Raw genomic sequence first — 20,767 nt, forward strand, 5'->3', positions numbered from 1 at the left:
AAAAAAAAAAAAAAAAAAAAAAAAAAAGGAAATGTTAAAAAGAAGTCCTTCAACATGAAGGAAAATGGTTTCAGATCGAAATCTGGATCTATAGAAGTAACGGGCACCAGAAATATTAGTTATGTTTGTAAATATAAAATAGACTTCTTTTTCTCATTTAAAAAAATTTCAGCCGGGCATGGTGGCTCACACCTGTAATCCCAGCACTTTGGGAGGCCGAGGCAGGTGGATCACTTGAGGTCAGGAGTTCAAGGCCAGCCTGGCCAATATGGTGAAACCTTGTCTCTACTAAAAATACAAAAATTAGCCGGGCATGGTGGCGCATGCCTGTAATCCCAGCTACATGGGAGGCTGAGGCAGTAGAGTTGCTTGAATCGGGGAAGTGGAGGTTACAGTGAGTCAAGATTGTACCATTGTGCTACAGCCTGGGTGACAGAGCGAAACTCCGTCTAAAAAACAAAAACAAAACAAAAAAACCTCTATAAAAGATAACTGACTGTTTAAGGCAGAAACCACAACCACAATAGGGCACTGGGGGTTTATAACATACACAGAAATTAAATATATTACGACTATCCCTCTCATAAAGAATAAGAGAGGAGCATGAAAGAATACTATTGTAAGATTCTATACTATACATGAAATGGTCTATTATTTGAAGGCAAACCTTGGTAAGTTAAAATGTATACTACAAACTCCAAACAACCTCTAAAATGGCAAAATAAAGAGCAATTGCTAATAAGGCAATATTGAATTGTACCTCCCCAAAAGATAAGCTGAAGCCCTAAGCCCCAGTACATGTCAATGTGATTTTATTTGGAAATCTGGTTTTTGCAGATGTCATTGAGTTAAGCCGTGGATATCTGGGTTGACCCTAATCCAATATAACTGTTGTCTTTACAAGAAGAGAGATATTTAGATAGAGAAACACACATGGAAGATGACCATGTGAAGACAGAGGTAGATACTGAGTTATACTGTCACATGCTAAAGAACACCTGGGGTTATCAGAAGGTGGACGAGGCAAGGAAAAATCCTCCTCTAGAGATTTTGGAAGGGGTACAACTCTGCCAGCACCTTGACTTTGGACTTATGGCTTTACAACCGTAAGATAATAAGTATCTGTTGTTTTAAGATACTAAGTTGTGGTACTTTATTATGGCAGCCCTAGAAAACTAATATAGGCAATTAAGGAGATAAAATGGAATCAACAATACAAAGAATACAAAATTATTAAGAGTGGATGTTGGTCAGGCGTGGTGGCTCATGCCTGTAATCCCAGCACTTTGGGAGGCTGAGGCGGGGGGGGGATCACCTGAGGTTGGGAGTTCGAGACCCGCCTGACCAACATGGAGAAACCCTGTCTTTACTAAAAATACAAAATTAGCTAGGTGTGGTGACGCATGCTTGTAATTCCAGCTACTCAGGAGGCTGAGGCAGGAGAATCACTTGAACCCGGGAGGCGGAGGTTGTGGTGGGCCGAGATCACACCATTGCACTCCAGCCTGGGCAACAAGAGTGAAACTCCGTCTCCAAAAATAAATAAATGAATAAATAAATAAATAAATAAATAAATAAATAAAGAGATGATGTTTATTAGTGTTAGTCTATTTGACTCTACGTGAAATGTACAAATCAGAAATTATTTTTACATATAATGTTGTTTTGCAGGAGGCTTCAAGTTCCTTCTCACAACAGAGTCTCAGGCAATCACTGTAAGCTGGCACTCAAGGGAATTAGACTTACCATTCTGGGAGCATTACAGGAGCATAGAGGTCTTTTAGATAGTCAAGGAGGCATATGCAAACCTGTGTCTGTTTTAAAATTTAGGTACATGTTCACAATTTTAGAAAAGAGAAAGAAAACTATCTTTCTTTTAAAATGTTAGCTATAATCTACTGAGTCCTTGAATAAGGAAAAGAAAATCCTATCTCACACCATTACTGTGTGGAAATGGATTTATTATTTAAAGGTTTATTTGTCTGTTATTTTTATAATCTGTTTATAGACGTGTAATGTGGGAACGGGAGTATGAAACCTATCTGTACCTAAACTATAGAGAGGGTCATATGCATAAGAAGAAAATTACAAATCCATGAGGCAATCAGAGTAGACTAAAACACTGCTTTAGTTAAGCATTGTCTTCTGTGCATTACAAAACTCAACTCAAAATTACACTAGTGTTATGAGAGATTTCAAATTTTACATATTCAAAATATACAGTAGTTATTCTAGAATCCATGAGAGTCACTATCTGCCTAAATTGAAGAAATATAAAGAATCAAGTTTTACGGCAAGAAAAGTTGAATAATTACAATGATAAATACCTTGTTTGTGGACCAGAACTTTGTGTTTGTGCAAGAATTGGAGTTACCTCTCGGCTATTTCCACTCTGTGAGAAGACAGACTTTGTTCCAGTTTGGCCCATTCTGGCAACAGACTGTAAAACACAAAAAGTCTAAGGTTTGTGAATTACAGGCTGCACTGTAAATGATAAGACACCACAACGCTCTCATCTACATTTTCTCAATACACGCAGCCATAATATACTGTCACCTTAAAGATAAACTATTTATATCATTATTGTTGGTTATTGTTACATTAGTATGAACATTAGTCTATTTCCTTGTTTTAACCTCAGAGTATTTTTACCTCTATAATATCTTTTCATCTTTCGCTTTTAGTTTCAAAGGCTAAAAATCCCCAGAAGCTATTCTTTTCATCTCATTGTGACCATCCTCCATTTATTACATACCTTCTCTATTTGGGGTTAAGTACTAAAAAATTTTAAGACAGCTAAATTCTCAAGATTTATGATTTATCTCATTATACACAGAAAAAATAATGATACAATAATATTTTATATTCCTTTGGCACTTGGTAACAGTTCTAGAGGAGTTCAGAGGAGTAGATTTTAAAAAACAACCATCCGATTACTTTCCAAAATCTAAGGATATTGTTCTTTAGACTTAATATTGCTTAGTTTTTCTAATCTTTCATTAATTGGTCTCTGTTCCCTTGGAGAAAAAGTCTTTGCTTGGCTCTTCAGTCTTCTCTAATTTATTCCCTTATTTCTATTCATTTTCACCATCTAGCTTCTTTAAACGATCTATGACTATTGTATCAGTGCACTGCTTCTCTCCTTTGGCTACCAGAGAATTTTCTTCAAAACTTACTATTACCCTGATATCCTGTACATAATCCTCAAACTGCATATTATAAATAATCACTAATAATCACTGTCTCATCAGATATGAAAACCTTATTTTAGCCTTTCCCACATTCAACATCACTGATCATGCCCTACTTTTTGAAACTTTGTGTTACCTCCAAAACATTACATTATTTGTCCTGCCACTTCACTTGCTGGCCCTTTATCTTTCTACTATTTTTAAATTAGGTTTACGCTGTTCTCCTTAGCTACTCTTTCTTTCCCTAGGAGAGCCTGGTCATTTTAATAGCTTCAATTATTATTTCTATCAGCAGCTCACATTTTTTCCTTTTTGACTAACTTCCTACTGAATATTTTCACCTACTGTACCACCACTTCAAAATAAAACTTCATAAGCCTTTCTCCACCTTTTCCAAATTGGAATCACTACATTCATCCAAGGGACAAAACTTAAGTCAATTCTGGCCCTTCCTTATTTATCAAAGAACTATGTACACTGCACTCACTACCTGGTTTGATATTTTCAGTTGACAGTGCATGCAGACCTACATGCGTGACTTTTCTGCGAATGTCTTGTATAAAGTAAGAGGAGAACAGAGGCAGAAGAGGATGAGACAGCAATCTTATTTGGGCACTAAAATCATGTGCCTATCTACTGCCTTAACTTGCTTTGGTTATTATGGTTATTATGGCTCTTCTAGTCTTGGCCTACTTCACCTGACATGCTAACTACCATTTTGCTTTGCCTTCTTCATAACTGTAATGTTTAAAACAATACATACACAAACTATTTTGCAGTCCCTTTTAAGTATTCTTGGAGTTCCTATTATCACTCACTAAGAAGTTATTATAGAAAAATCTTTTGCAGATTCTAAGGATGTTCAGGAGTGAAATAGTAAAAAACAACTATAAGAAGAAACATGTTTCTATTAAGGTAAAGAGGCTATAACTGTTATTCACATATTAGTATGACTTGTAGCTTCCATTTCTTGAATATCTACCTGTGAAGCATGGCAATAGGTATTTTATATAGAGAGCCTAATTTAAATCTCACAGAAGTTACCTTGTGCCACAGATACGCTTTTAAAAAATGGTACTTTAGCCTGTATTTCCATATACCTATATAAGGGAACATTATAAAACAAGAGCCTCAGCTGGGCAGTGACTCATGTTTATAATCCTAGCACTCTGAAAGGTCAAGGCAGAAGGATTGCTTGAGCCCAGGAGTTTGAGCCCAGCCCTGGCAACACAGTTAGATTCTGTCTCTCCAAAAATAAAAGTTAAAAAAATTAGCTGGGTGTGGTGGTGCACACCTATAGTCCTAGGTACTTAGGAGGCTAAGGTGGAAGGATCTCAGCCTCCACCTGAGCCTGGGAGGTTGAGGTTACAGTGAGTCATGGTCGCACCACTGCACTCCAGCCTGGGCAGCAGAGCAAGACCCTGTCTCATAAAAAAAAAAAAAAAAAAGGCCTCATGATGCTTGCTGCAATATGTACTGTAAGTATACTACCAAATATTTTTCATTTTCATTTTAAAACTATATATCCATGATCTACCACAAATATCTTACTATTAGAAATATCTGGCTTTACCTGAGCGATTTTTTTTCATATAATTATTAGTGTTATTCAAAAAACATATATACACAGTGGTGGGGACAAGTAAAAACTATGGTAGACATAATTTCTGTTGTTTATATTTAAGTAATATAAACAATCTTAATTTTGTTTCTTTAAAAAGGAAATTAAAAAGTAAAAATATGAATATGTTTATTTAACTATATGCTGAAATAAACTAAAATTGTGAGATATAGTCTTACTTGGCCAAAAGAGTAAGAAGACTGCCTCCTACTATAACCAAGAGGCTACAACAATGATATTCTTTTATATTTAGATCAACAAATCTAAGGCAAAAGCAATTATATAAAGTTAGATTTTCCCTGAAATTACCTTTAAAAGATTAAAATAAGTTGCTTTAATCAATATCCAAACTGCATTTTACATGGAAAATACCTTTTTTGAAGGGGCTCCGGTGGATGGCACGTCAATTACAGAAGGTGTGTTAGTGTAGTTTTGTAAATAGGATCCATCTCCAGGACTTGGGGTTTCTAATGGCAAAATCCCAAAACTGAGAAGAGGTTGAAATCAAGGTGTCAAAAAGTCATCAAGGCATATATAAAGCAGCAGTATACTTAAATTAGAAGGTCTAAAAGGAAGAGAATGGCAAATCAGTCTTAGGAACAGTGAGGATCTGAGGGGCAGATTAAAAATAAGCTGTGAATATAGACTATTCCACCCACCATAACTAAAACTAAAAAAAGCTATCAAACAAGGAACTAAAGTGAGCAACAATTACTGATCTCAGGAGATTTATTAGAAATAAAGAAGAGTAGCTTTATAAATCTAAGATCCAAATGATCAGATTACTCCAAATTCTTGGAATTTATGGGATTTAGACGCAACTACAGAGAAAATGTCTCTAGAGACCATTAGATAACAATAACTCTCCAGAGTGGTAATCTCATGGTCATGCTATTTTAGTAGTTCCCTGGCCTCAGGACCTGATTCATAGAATTTCTTCTAGTAGATATAGATATAGATATAGATATAGATATAGATTTTTTTTTTTTGAGACAGAGTCTTGCTCTGTTGCCCAGGCTGGAGTGCAGTGGCATGATATCAGCTCACTGTAACCTCCACCTGCTGGGTTCAAACGATTCTTGTGCCTCAGCCTCCCAACTACTTGGGATTACATGTATCTGTCACCATGCCTGGCTAATTTTTGTAATTTTAGTAGAGCTAGGGTTTCACCACGTGGGCCAGACTGGTCTTGAGCTCCTGGTCTCAAGTAATCTGCCTACCTCAGCCTCCCAAAGTGCTGGGATTACAGGCATGAGCCACCATGCCAAACCCGTTCTAGCACATAATTTTTCATTTTGATACTTTTGGATATGTATCCTCTGGGCTGAGTTCCTGTATTTATACATACATATACTACTAATAATTTTGATAAAATATTTTATATTAATAGGTGTGACAGCTAGGTTCAGTGGCTCACGGTAATCCTAGCACTTTGGGAGGCCATAGCAGGAGGATCACTAGAGGCCAGGAGTTCAGATCAGCTTGAGCAACACAGCAAGACCCCATCTCTACAAAAAAACTTAAAAAATTAGCCAGGTGTGTTGGCATGTGCCTGTAGTCCTAGCTACTCAGGAGTTTGAGGCAGGAGGATCGCTTGAGCCCAGGAATTTGAGGCTGCAGTGAGCTATGATTGTGCCATTGCACTCTAACCTGGGTGACAGAGTGAGATCCTGTCTCAAACAAAAAACGGTAGCTGTCAAATTTCCTCGATGTTTTGGAAAAGAACATTTTAATAGCAACCAATGGTGCTCTGATTATAATATTTCATGAGGTTCACTGCTATCCAATAATGCACATAGACAGTATTTCTTAATGTGTTTACTACCTAATTTAAGAGTTTTACATTTTTCTCCAATTTTTTTTTTTGAGACAGAGTCTTGTCCCGTCTCCTAGGCTGGACTGCAGTGGCGCCATCTCAGCTCACTGCAACCTCTGCCCACTGTAACCTCTGCCTTCTGGGTTCAAGTGATTCTCTTGCCTCAGCCTCCCGAGTAGCTGGATCTATAGAAGCATGCCACCAAGCCCGACTAATTTTTTGTATTTTTAGTAGAGATGGGGTTTCGCCATGTTGGCCAGGATGGTCTTGATCTCCTGACCTCGTGATCCGCCCACCTCGGTCTCCCAAAGTGCTGGGATTACAGGTGTAAGCCACTGCGCCCGGCCAATCCAATATTTAATATCAATTTTTTTGAGTCAGAGTCTTGCTCTGTTACCCAGGCTGGAGTGTAGCAGCTCCATCTCGGCTCACTGCAACCTCCGCCTCCTGGGTTCAAGCAATTCTCCTGTCTCAGCCTCCCGAGTAGCTGGGATTACAGGCGCCCACCACCACACTCAGCTAATTTTTATATTTTTAGTAGAGACAGGGTTTCACCATGTTGGCCAGGCTGGTCTCGAACTCCTGACCTCAGGTGATCTGCCTGCCTTGGCCTCCCAAAGTGCTGGGATTACAGGCGTGAGCCACCGCGCCTGTCAACATCATCATGTGCTGTTTTTTACTTCATTTTCTGAAAACAGAATGCCCCTGTTCCCATACTGATTTAGAAGTTGCCATTATAATAATCTGCATTACAAACAATATGAGTTATTATAAGATTATTTAGTACTATAGCACATTTGAAAGTATCTTGTTTGACTTACCTTGGGGTTAATGGGCTAAGAGCTGCTGGTCCTCCTAATAAACTTCGACCAGTTTTTGGTTTATTTTGAACCTGTTTAGATAATATGGAAGTTCCTGTTCCCAGTGGGACAGTATCAGGTGAAATTACAGCTGAATCAATATAAGACACTGAGGAATCTGTATTCAAGGAGTACTTTGAATTGGAAGATTCTAAATTCAATCTGTTTAATTCCTGAAACAGAAAATTTCTACCAAGTCATTCACAATATATTATTTAGTTCAGATCATTCTTTGTAGTTTTCATAATATTTTGAACACTAGAATATAAGACACTTACAATTGTGTCCTGGGGTGTTTCCGTAAGAACTGTCTCAGGCTGTCTGTGAGATAAACTATGATTAGGTACTTGTGTTGTGCAAGAGTTGGGCAGACAGTTGCTAAAGTTCTGTAAAGATGTGAATTTAAATGTTTGGTCAGGATCTGGCTTTTCACCTGTGAAGACAAAAAAAAAAAAAAGTTTGTCTCTGAGGAAGTGAGGAATACATTTTTTTCAAGTAAGAATAAGTTAGTGGAAATAGGAAATAGGCCTTATCCAAAATTTTAAATTCTCCTGTCCACTTCTGCCAATCAAATTTACCTCCTAAAAGCCCACCTATCGATATATCATAAAAGTGTACCAGTAAGATAAAGCTGTAAATTTAGAAAATAAACTACAAGAACACTAATTTTAAATATAACAAATCACAGAAAAATGCAGATTTCTGTGTTTGTTTGAAAGCTGAAAATAACTAGATCTCATTTTTCTCAAAGTAGGAGATGAGGTTGAAGAGTTAAAACCCATCATACTTTACGCCATACTTTACAGTAAAGGTTGAAGCCCTTCTATACATACATAGATGCAACAATGCCGAATATCCTAGGCCAAATGTACTGAGATATTCTCTCCCTATACTGTTCAGAAACTGTAAGTTTCTGCTCTAGGCATTCTATTAATTGCATTAGAAATTCTATTAATTTTCTTATTCAGAAAGCAATTTTTGCTGGTGTTAAACACACAATATAACTCATTCTAGAGGACACCAGATACTTGAAAGTAGATGGGCTAAACAGAAGAATCTACTGGATTTAATCTTTGTGTAATTTTCAGTTATATGAGTCTTGAAACATACCTATGATTCTAACTTACTTTTTATTTTCAATTTTAACTTGGAAAAATAATTTTTCTTGGAGGTAGATGATCTGTATTGCTCTCCAAAAATTAAGTAGCGGGAAAAAAGAAGAGGAGATGGGAACTCACCCACCTCTCAACCCCACCCACCTACCTATTTCACATAATGATTCAAAAGGAGACCAGAGGAAAGGATTTAAACTAAGGCTCTTTTGGTAACATTCTGATCCTTTGGCAAGCCGATCTGTCTTGCTGTGGAGAGAAACAAGTAGATTAAATAAGCTACAAACCCCAAAACTTTTATCATAAACTTTTAGTACAAAAAATTAGGTGAAAGTTACAGAAGTTCGGAGAGCACTCTTTGTGATGCTTCTCTAAATTACCAATTTCTCCTATCTGCTAATCTCCAAATCAAGTGAGCGCAAATAGAACACAAATCAAAAGAAATGCTTACAAAATAAACTATCATTGCCTTCTTGAATATTACTATTACTTTAAACTTTCTGTCAGATACTAGAGTTATTGAGGGAGATGTGAAAAACATCCAAATTCTTCAGTATTATCCTTTTTTTTTTTTAAGCTGTATTACTTTTTATTGACACATAAATAATTGTACACATTTATGGGTACAATGTGATGCTTTGATACATGTATACATTGTATAATTATTCAAATTAGGGTAATTTAAAAAAATTAGACTTTAAGTTCTAGGGTACATGTGCACAACGTGCAGGTTTGTTACATATGTATACATGGGACATGTTGGTGTGCTGCACTCATTAACTCGTCATCAACATTAGGTATATTTCCTAATGCTATCCCTCCCCTCTACTCTCTCCCCACAATAGGACCCGGTGTGTGATGCTCCCCTTCCTGTGTCCAAGTGATCTCATTGTTCAGTTCCCACCTGTGAGTGAGAACATGCGGTGTCTGGTTTTCTGTTCTTGCGATAATTTGCTGAGAATGATTTCCAGCTGCATCCATGTCCCTACAAAGGACACGAACTCATCCTTTTTTATGGCTGCATAGTATTCCATGGTGTGTATGTGCCACATTTTCTTAATCCAGTCTGTCACTGATGGACATTTTGGTTGATTCCAAGTCTTTGCTATTGTGAATAGCGCCACAATAAACATACGTGTGCATGTGTCTTTATAGCAGCATGACTTATAATCCTTTGGGTATGTCCCCAGTAATGGGATGGCTGGGTCGAATGGTATTTCTAGTTCTAGATCCTTGAGGAATCGCCACACTGCTTTCCACAATGGTTGAACTAGTTTACAGTCCCACCAACAGTGTAAAAGTGGTCCTATTTCTTCACATCCTCTCCAGCACCTGTTGTTTCCTGATTTTTTAATGATTGCCATTCTAACTGGTGTGACATGGTATCTCACTGTGATTTTGATTTGCATTTCTCTGATGGTGAGTGATGATGAGCATTTTTTCATGTGTCTGTTGGCTGTATGAATGTCTTCTTTTGAAAAGTGTCTGTTCATATCCTTTGCCCACTTTTTGATGGGGTTGTTTTTTTCTTGTAAATTGGATTGAGTTCTTTATAGGTTCTGGATATTAGCCCTTTGTCAGATGAGTAGATGCAAAAATTTTCTCCCATTCTGTAGGTTGCCTGTTCACTCTGATGGTAGTTTCTTTTGCTGTGCAGAAGCTCTTTAGTTTAATTAGATCCCATTTGTCAATTTTGGCTTTTGTTGCTGTTGCTTTTGGTGTTTTAGACATGAAGTCCTTGCCCATGCCTATGTCCTGAATGGTATTACCTAGGTTTTCTTCTAGGGTTTTTATGGTTTTAGGTCTAACATTTAAGTCTCTAATCCATCTTGAATTAATTTTCGTATAAGGAGTAAGGAAAGGATCCAGTTTCAACTTTATCCTTATGGCTAGCCAATTTTCCCAGCACCATTTATTAAATAGGGAATCCTTTCCCCATTTCTTGTTTTTCTCAGGTTTGTCAAAGATCAGATGGCTGTAGATGTGTGGTATTATTTCTGAGGGCTCTGTTCTGTTCCATTGGTCTATATCTCTGTTTTAGTAGCAGTACCATGCTGTTTTGGTTACTGTAGCCTTGTAGTATAGTTTGAAGTCAGGTAGCGTGATGCCTCCAGCTTTGTTCTTCTGGCTTAGGATTGTCTTGGCAATGCGGGGTCTTTTTTGGTTCCATATGAACTTTAAAGCAGTCTTTTCCAATTCTGTGAAGAAAGTCATTGGTAGCTTAATAGGGATGGCATTGAATCTATAAATGACCTTGGGCAGTATGGCCATTTTCACAATATTGATTCTTCCTATCCATGAGCATGGTATGTTCTTCCATTTGTTTGTGTCCTCTTTTATTTCACTGAGCAGTAGTTTGTAGTTCTCCTTGAAGAGGTCCTTTACATCCCTTGTACGTTGGATTCCTAGGTATTTTATTCTCTTTGAAGCTATTGTGAATGGGAGTTCATTCATGATTTGGCTCTCTGTTTGTCTGTTACTGGTGTATAAGAATGCTTGTGATTTTTGCACATTGATTTTGTATCCTGAGACTTTGCTGAAGTTGCTTACCAGCTTGAGGAGATTTTGAGCTGAGACGATAGGGTTTTCTAAATATACAATCATGTCATCTGCAAACAGGGACAATTTGACTTCTTCTTTTCCTAAATGAACACTCTTTATTTCTTTCTCTTGCTTGAATGCCCTAGCCAGAACTTCCAACACTATGTTAAACAGCAGTGGTGAGAGAGGGCATCCCTGTCTCGTGCCAGTTTTCAAAGGGAATGCTTCCAGTTTTTGCCCATTCAGTATGATATTGGCTGTGGGTTTGTCATAAATAGCTCTTATTATTTTGAGATACGTTCCATCAATACCAAATTTATTGAGAGTTTTTAGCATGAAGGGCTGTTGAATTTTGTCAAAGGCCTTTTCTGCATCTATTGAGATAATCATGTGGTTTTTGTCTTTGGTTCTGTTGATATGCTGGATTACGTTTATTGATTTGCATATGTTGAACCAGCCTTGCATCCCAGGGATGAAGCCCACTTGATCATGGTGGATAAGGTTTTTGATGTGCTGCTGGATTCGGTTTGCCGGTATTTTATTGAGGATTTTTGCATCGATGTTCATCAGGGATATTGGTCTAAAATTCTCTTTTGTTGTATCTCTGTCAGGCTTTGGTATCAGGATGATGTTGGCCTCGTAAAATGAGTTAGGGAGGATTCCCTCTTTTTCTATTGATTGGAATAGTTTCAGGAGGAATGGTACCAACTCCTCCTTGTACCTCTGGTAGAATTCGGCTGTGAATCCATCTGGGTCCTGGACTTTTTTGGTTGGTAGGTTATTAATTATTGCCTCAATTTCAGAGCCTGGTATTGGTCTACTCAGGGATTCAACTTCTTCCTGTTTTAGTCTTGGGAGAGTGTAAGTGTCCAGGAAATTATCTATTTCTTCTAGGTTTTCTAGTTTATTTGCGTAGAGGTTAAGTATTCTTAATTTTTTTTTTCTTTTGGGTGGGGGACAAGGTCTGGCTCTATCATACAGGCCAAAGTGCAGTGGCATGATCTTGGTTCACTGCCACCTCTACTTCTTAGGCTAAAGCCATCCTCCTACCTCAGCCTCCTGAGCAGCTGGAACTATAGGTATGCACCATCATATCTGGCTAATTTTTGCATATTTTGTAGAGACCAGGTTTCGCCATGATGCCCAGGCGGGTCTTGAACTCATGAGCTCAGGTGATTTACCTGTCTTAAACTTCCAAAATGCTGGAATTACAGGTGTGAGGCACCGCACCTGGCCTTTTTGTATTTTTGTAGTGATGGGGTTTTGCCATGTTGCCCAGGCAGGTCTCCAACTCATGCGCCCAAGTGATCTGCCCACCACAGCATCCCAAAATGCTGGAATTACAGGCGTGACCCACCATACTTGTCCTTAATTTTTAATATAACATTCCCAGTGTTAATTCTGAAAGTGATTTAAATGCTTTAAATATAGCATAAATGATCAGGTTTTTGGTTTTGTTTTGTTTTCAGGCTTAATTCACTTTATTTTTCTTGTATAAAAACCCTATGTTGTAGCCACAGCTGGAGCCTGGGTCCTCTGCACAGAGACTGGTGTGGGTCTTGATGAAGTGGTTTAATTTCCAAATGTTTTGAGATTTTCTTGTCCATGTGTGACTTTTTATCATCTAATGCAACTCTTTTAAACAAAGTAATAATTATAATACTTCATTTTAGTTAATTTTTTAAAAATAAAAATATGATGCTCTTTAGGATTATTTCTCCAACATTCCTTATTAAAATTTTGACAACTTCTTTCATAAATTGTTTACCCTCCAGTTTTTGTACATCACTCCTCTCAAATAATTTGTAGTCTTCAAACATCTATTTTCCTCTGAAGTCACTGTATAGATATGAGATGTCAAATTTTACTTTTTCTATCAAGTCTTTCCTAGTTCTTAATCAGGCAGGACTAATTATTCTCTCATTTGAACAATATACTGCTCAAATTTTATGACAGAATTTTTAATGTTATAATAAAAACTAACTCTGAATGTGGAAAAAGCAACATTTTGTTTTTTCCTGTTCTCTCTCAACAATAACAATCATCAACACAGAAGACTTCTGTGATCAAATGTCTGGGTTTTTTCTTCCCCCCCGCCAAACACACCAAGCACCAAACACCAGCTGAATGTCCGCTAATTCAATTCTGATACCATCTACCTGTAGACAGCCTCAGGTCCCACAGGTTAACGCCTCAGTCTTCAAGACTGCCCTGCCTCACCTTCAGAAACCAGTCACGAGTCTGGGCCTAAGGAACTTCTGATCAACTAGCTATAAATTGGGATTCCCACAACGCTCTACTCAGGTTTGATGAACTTGCTAAAGCAGTTGACTTATAAAAGATATTACAAAGGATAGAGATGAAGAGTGTGTAGGGCGAGGCATGGGGAAAGCGGGGTGTGGACCTTCCATGGCCTCTCCAGGCAAGCCACCTGCCAGGAACCTCCATGTGTTCAGCTTTCTGAACCCTGTCCTTTTGAGTTTTTATGGAGGCTTCATTACATAGGCATTACTGATTAAACCATTAGCTGTTGGTGATAATCTTATTATCAATTTACTGGTGAAACTTAATCTTCAGCTCCTCTCACCTCCTGGGAGGTTAGGGGGTGGGGATGAAAAGTCCCAACCCTCTAATCCTGCCTTGGTCTTTTGCTGCCAGCCCCTATCCTGAAGCTACCCAGGGAATGCCGGCTACAGTCAATTTGTTTGCATACAAAAAGATATCACTTTGGCGTTTCTAAGTGTATAAGAGGAAATGAGGTCAAAGACCAAATATATATATTTCACTGTATCACACAAACTTTTGTTTACTGTTTCTCTTCTCCTACTCTATTATAAACCTTTGAGAGTGGGGACTGTGAGTTATTTATCTTTATATTCCCAGTGCCAAGTGTGTTTAGCTATAATGGGAATGAATCTCAAAGTTTCCTGACTAAATGACAAGAAGAATCATAGTTGCATGAACTAAATTCATTATTCTCAGTCCTGAAGATAAATGAATATACTGATATTATGTCTTTGGTTACTCCTGTTCGAAAGAGTGGTATTAATGGCTAAACATACAACTGTTACACCTGAAAATGGGCCCCCAAACTTAGTCAAATAATGTATTCTGTTCAGAAACACATTTTCAAGGTTTTGAAAAATAACCACTATTCAAACTAGCCTCAATTTATCTTAAAACAGATGCTATCCTAGTTCTTTAGACAAGCAGTCCCCAGTCCCCACAGGGGAGAAGTGACAACAGAAAACATTTACACATGGGAAGCACTACCATGGGCAGAGTTACTTGTTCTTCTTCTTTTTTTTTTTGAAACAGGGTCTCACTCTCTTACCCAGGCTGGAGTGTAGTGGCACAATCACAGCTCACTGCAACTTCAACCTCCTGGGCTCAAGAGATCCTCCACCTCAGTCTCCTGAGTAGCTGGGAATACAGGCATGTGCCACCACACCCAGCTAATTTTTTATTTTTTTGTAGAGATGGGGTCTTGGTACGTTGCCCAGGCTAGTCTTGAACTCGTGGCCTCAAGTGATCCTCCTACTTCCACCTCCCAAAGTGTTGAGATTACAGGTGTGAGACAATGCACCTGGCTATCTTTTCTTCTATTTCCTCAGTGGATCATATAAAGACACTCTTTTCACCCAAGGTAAAAAAACTAACATGGGGCTGGGCACAGTGGCTCACACCTGTAATCCCAGCACTTTGGGAGGCTGAGGCGGGTGGATCACCTGAGGTCAGGGGTTCAAAACCAGCCTGGCCAATATGGTAAAACCCTGTCTACCAAAACTACAAAAATTAGCTGGGCGTGGTGTCGGGCATCTGTAACCCCAGCTACTTGGGAGGCTGAGGCAGGAGAATCGCTTGAACCCAGGAGGCAGAGGTTGCAGTGAACTGAGATTGTGCCATTGCACCCTAGCCTGGATGACAAGAGTAAAACTCCATCTCAAACAAACAAACAAACAAAAAAACCTAACATGTATGATCAACTGTTAGGCAGGGCTGCTGTAGCTATTATCAGTAAGGCTAAGTGGAGAATCCAAAATTAGATTAACATCTCTGCTATTTTAATAAGGTCATAAAATCAGATTATGTACTACTCAGCCAAGTAATATTTGATAAACACTGATCAACATAGGTTTTTTAAACTATAAAACATTCTTGTACGGAAATGCTTTTCTGACAGTTTGAATCTTTCTTACTTACCAATATACATGTCCCAATAATGAAAGAGTAAAGCAAGCTGAATCACCAAACTCAGTAACAATATCGTCATGGCTTTTCTGCTTATTAAACACTCCACCAGATAAGATTTGTTCTCCTTCTGCAAGCCTTTAAAATACAAATTTAAAGATTTTTAAAAATCAATATAAAAAGCAGTTCATGTAAACATATTCTTCATTACCAAAGTGCATTTAACTATGGAGACACAAATTTTCTTTCTCTCTCTCTTTTCCTTCCTTCCTTCATCTCTCCCTCTCTCTCTCTCCCTTTCTTTCTTTCTTTAAAGAGACAGGGTCTCGCTTTGTTACCCAGGCTAGAGTGCAGTAGTACAATCATAGTTCACTATGGCCTCAAATTCCTGGACTCGGGTGATCCTCCTGCATCAGCCTTGTGAGCAGCTGGGACTACAGGTGCACACCATTACACCCAGTAGTTTTTAAATTTTTTGTAGAGACAGGGTCTCATTATGTTGACCAGGCTGGTTTCAAACTCCTGGGCTCATGCAATCCTCTCATCTCGTAGGATCACAAGCATGAGACACTGCACCTGGAAAATTTGTTTTTTATAAAAAAATTTTTTTAAAAAATTAGAATAGTGGCAAACACGTACTTACAATCATTTGAGAGGCTGGAAATTTATGATCTTAAAATTTCACTTTTACCGTTAGAAACAGAATCAGTTACATTTAGTCTCTGTATGTACAAATCCAGCCTGAGCAACATATTCATTACTCATGTCAGAAGGAACAGAAGATGATTATTATACTGGGGGAGAAAATATAAATGTTCTTCATTAACAAACATGGTGGTCCTTTTTACTTCCTTAAAATAGAAATGTATATGCAAATTAAACAAGACTAACATATTTTAATTAAAAATTGCACACTTAGGCCAGGCACAGTGGCTCACGCCTATAACCCCAGTACTGTGGGAGGCCAAGGTGGGAGGACAGCTTGAACCCAAGAGTTCAAAACCAGCCTGAGCAACATAGTGAGACCCCATCTATACAAAAAATAAGAAAATTAGCCAGGTGTAGTGACACGTGTCTGCAGCTCCAGCTACGTAAGAGGCTAAGATGGGAGGATCGCTTAGGCCCAGATGGAGGACTGCAGTGAGCCATGATCACCCCACTGCACTCCAGCCTGAGCAACAGAGCAGGACCCTTTCTCTAAAAAAAAAGAAAAAAAAGAAGGAACTGGCAAATTACGTAAGAAAGATTCTTAAGAATTCAACATTAGGATCTTTGAAATTTAAAAATAATTCAATAATAAATGTCTCAGAAATTTCAGATATTTGAGCTAGCTTTAATTAAAAAGTCATCAATTAGTCACTGGACAGATAATATAGTTATTGATCAATCTATGGTGAGACTTACTTGTATCTCCCCCCTTGTAAACCTACAAGCCAATTATACATACAAGCTTTTACAAATATCTAACACCGTTTACACATGTGACCGTTTAGTCCCTTTTACCATTATTCCATCTCTTACAGTACAGAAAAGAATTTAACAGAACCTAACTATCTGTATCTCTAAATGCCTCCAAATTTGGTATAGGGACAGCTGACTTGGTTTAACTGTAATGTGTAAAAGAAGTACTCAACAAAATGATCTTAAAAAGGAAACTACAATCACCTAAACACAAGGGAGCCTTAATCTCAAGTGAACTCGTGGGTTTTTAGGCTTATTCAAATTGGTCTAACACTGAAGGCAAAGAAAACGAAGTATTTGTGATCATTTAAGAAACCAATAAGAATCAGTTGTAACTTAAGTTTCTCCAGAGTTAAACTCTATTATTTATTACCATAACAATGAAATTTCCATAATATAAATAATAGCATAGGCAACAGTGCAAACATTTCAAATGTTACTGAAATAGATGAAAAAGAGGGAAGAAAGGGAATCAGTGTTTAATCTGAAAAGAATTTTATCCAAAATTCAACAGCGTAAGTAAAACAAAATAGCCAGAAAATATTTTAAAACTTACTTGCTGAGATCAACACAACATTTTGCAAGCAGGTATTTGCATTGTGGTGTAGTACAACTGTGTCCTTTCAACAGTCTATAAGCTTTATATGCCTTTCCTGAGCGGTAATAACAGGTTGCCAGTAAAAACAAGGCTTCTTCTGAGTGTACTAAAAACAGACATTTTTAAAAAAGGCTATTGTTCAGTATCTTGAATGATAATCAGTTTATCATGCAATAAACAAGTTTAGCAAAAAAAAAAAAAAATTAGACTTGCTATTTTAACACAAAACAATCACTTATTAATTCAAATTTGAATTATGGAGAAAGAGTTTGTTTATAGCAAAGTTAGTTCCTAAGCTCTTGATTACTTTTCTCTATAAGAAACCAAGGAAATAATACAATGAAGACAATCATGGTATTCTCTGTAAATATTTAAGAAAAGCAAACACACACACAAATACCCCTGCTTTTAAACAGACTGCCAGTAAAGGATCTTGTTTTTAGGTAATATTTTTCTAATAAATCTTTTGGGAAGATAGAAGTCAAATTTCATTATCAAGAGAAACCTGAGTATAAATAAATCTAACTACCAATATGAAATAATTTCTACATTTAAAAAAGACCAGAGTGAAAAAAAACCACTTGTTTTGCTTTAACGTCAAATATACATTAAATTATATTTAAGATAAAAATTACAAATTGTGAATGCTCACAGCATTTTAACATTCAGTTGAGAGACTTGTATAGTAACAATAATTAAATTACATTATAATGGGAAGGGCTGAGTTGTCTATCAATCTGTCCCCCCTTTTTACATCAGGAAATGACCCCTGCCTTCTTAATGCAATGTGGCATTTTTCACCCTTATGTAGTCTGTCTCTACCAAATTGATCATCACTTCACTTCTCTCCCCACAATCCAGATGAGGGTCTACAGAGGCAACAAACAAAGAGGATGGAAAGAGAGGGATAACCACAAAACTGTGCTTCTAAAAACGGGTTGTGTAATAATACCAGTGAGCTGAAGGATCTTGTAAGCCAGTGGCTCTCAAAATGTGGTCCTTGTACCAGTATCAGCATGACTTGGAAACTTTCTAGAAATGAAAATTTTTGTGTCCTATCTCATACCCACTAAATTAATAATTCTGGGAGTAGGAACCAGTAATCTACATGGCTAACAAACTCTTCAAGTGATTTGGTGGCATTCTCAAGTTTGAGAACCACTGTTGTAAAGTACAAGACAAACTTGCCACATCTTTCTAAATAGTTAACATCATTCCAAGATTTTGGATAAAAAAGTAATTTGAAATTTTATTTCTAAGTTTTTTGTCACAGATACGCACAAGCAAAAACCAACAGACCCCCTTTTTCTCTGGTCCATCTTCTGGTTTTTCATGAAACCACAGTGTAAAAAATAATAAATAGTAAATGATAAGAAATTTTGGCAGATGTGTTTTAATGAGATGTACAGTAGTGTTGGTGCTGCAGGTGCAGAAAGAAAAAAAGAATGGGTCGTTCACTGCAATAGGAATAAACTATTAATTTTACTGAGCTACAACTTCTAATTTACATAAGTTAGAAAATTGGATTTCTTCTAGATTTTACAATGGTCTGGTTTCTTTTCACCTTATAAGTTTTTAAAAACTATTGATTATACCAATAAACAATGGCTCCCACAAACTAGTTTAACTCCCAGTCATAGTAAGGCTGTCTCAATTGTTTACAAATATTTGATTATGTGTAGGTCCACTTTCACTGCAATAAAATTCCCTAATAACATAAAGATACCAACTATGCTTTTTGTGTGTATGTGTGCGTGTGTAATTTTAGTGTAATACTGCAATTAGCTTTATGAAGCATAATAACTTAAAAATCATATGTTCAAATGGGAACATGGATTGGTGATTTAGGCAAAACTTAAAAATAATGAAACTGGCCAGGAGTGGTGGCTCATGCCTGTAATCCCAGCACTTTGGGAGGCTGAGGCAGGCAGATCACCTGAGGTCAGGAATTCAAGACCAGCCTGGCCAACATGGCGAAACCCGTCTTCTACTAAAAATACAAAAATTAGCCAGGCGTGGTGGCACATGCCTGTAATCCCAGCTACTCTGGAGGCTGAGGCAGGAGAATCGCCTGAACCCAGGAGGCAGAGACTGCAGTGAGCTGAGATTGTGCCACTGCTCTCCAGCCTAGGTGACAGAGTGAGACTGTTTAAAAAATAAATAAATAAATAAATAAAAGTAATGCAACTGTCAGATAATGAAGTAAATCCAGAGCAATTGAAGTGTTATGACATGGGTGGTTTCTTAGGCTCCTCACAAGTAACTTGGCAGCAGAAAAAGACAACAGTACCCCAAACACAATTAATGAACCAGTGGTAAGCAGCCATAAATCTAAAAAGCACAGAATATGTTACTGGACAGGATCGACAAGGATTTCATCTGGAACAGTAACTCCAACTAACAGATAATGACTGTCTGAAATGCCACGTTCAGAAAAATTCTTGAGGTTGATCATGGCCTAGCTACTAAGTGTAGCGATCAAAATAACAGGATCCAGAAACAGTTATAGATGTTGGCATGCCACTTATTTACCATCCTTTCTCTACAGACTTAATTAAAATATGGGATTAGAATTATAAGGTCTATAATATGTTTCATAATCATGAATGAAGTTAGCATTGACTCCATTAAGTCACTCTTAAAGAAATATTGAGAAATCAGTCATGTACTAGTTAAATTATGCTATGTCCATGTGATGAAAAATACAGACACAGAAAGATTTCCAGAATGTACTCTTAAAGTGAAAAAACAAACAAATTAAGCCTGTAATCCCAGCACTTTGGGAGGCCGAGGTGGGAGGATACCTGAGGTCAAGAGTTCAAGGCCAGCCTGGCCAACATGGTGAAACCCCATCTCTACTAAAAATACAAAAGTCAGCCGGGTGTGGCGGCGTGCACCTGTGATCCCAGCTACTAGGGGCGCTGAGGCAGAGGAATCACTCGAACCCAGGTGGCAGAGGTTGCAGTGAGCCGAGATAGCGCCACTGCACTCCAGCCTGGGCGACAGCGAAACTCTGTCTCAATAAATAAATAAATACATAAAGAAGTTGTAGCAACACTACTGAAGTTCCTCTTCTTACGAACAGGTTTGGCTTCAAAATTGGAAAGGTCTTTTGAATATAAGTCCAAAACAATTAAGAGGGGTTTAACCTTGCATCCTCCAGATACATTTACATTAAAGAGAAAGGTAAATTAGTCCTTCAATGCTTTTAGACCAGACAGACACCTCTTCTTCACACTGATTTATAATCTAACTAAGCAGCCTTTCTAAAATGGACCAGTTTTGACAAATTTACAATTTGTTGAGGTAAGTGTTCTCTACCTAGCCTTGATAAACTACACAAATATCAGAGAAGCCCTCAGAGGTTAGAGTACTC

General features: G+C 37.6%; 1 protein-coding gene across 10 annotated transcripts in view; it reads right to left on the reverse strand.

Moving 5' to 3' along the window:
- Nucleotides 1-20,767, reverse strand: part of CDC27 (cell division cycle 27) — a 66,584-nt gene that overhangs the window by 31,023 nt on the left and 14,794 nt on the right. For 4 of the 10 annotated variants that reach the window (XM_023192313.2, XM_023192312.2, XM_023192316.2 and 1 more), the window contains exons 3-9: nucleotides 17,350-17,497; nucleotides 15,345-15,470; nucleotides 8,752-8,849; nucleotides 7,767-7,921; nucleotides 7,450-7,661; nucleotides 5,185-5,299; nucleotides 2,328-2,440 (exon numbers count right to left, since the gene is read on the reverse strand). In XM_023192313.2, coding sequence (XP_023048081.1) covers nucleotides 2,328-2,440; nucleotides 5,185-5,299; nucleotides 7,450-7,661; nucleotides 7,767-7,921; nucleotides 8,752-8,849; nucleotides 15,345-15,470; nucleotides 17,350-17,497 — 967 coding nt within the window. Of the gene's footprint in view, nucleotides 1-2,327; nucleotides 2,459-5,184; nucleotides 5,300-7,449; nucleotides 7,662-7,766; nucleotides 7,922-8,751; nucleotides 8,850-15,344; nucleotides 15,471-17,349; nucleotides 17,498-20,767 lie in introns of all 10 variants that reach the window. The other 6 variants (XM_023192310.2, XM_023192311.2, XM_023192314.2 and 3 more) reach the window with 3 other exon arrangements.

The sequence above is a fragment of the Piliocolobus tephrosceles genome, chromosome 16 (assembly GCF_002776525.5).
Source record: "Piliocolobus tephrosceles isolate RC106 chromosome 16, ASM277652v3, whole genome shotgun sequence".
NCBI lineage: Eukaryota > Metazoa > Chordata > Mammalia > Primates > Cercopithecidae > Piliocolobus > Piliocolobus tephrosceles.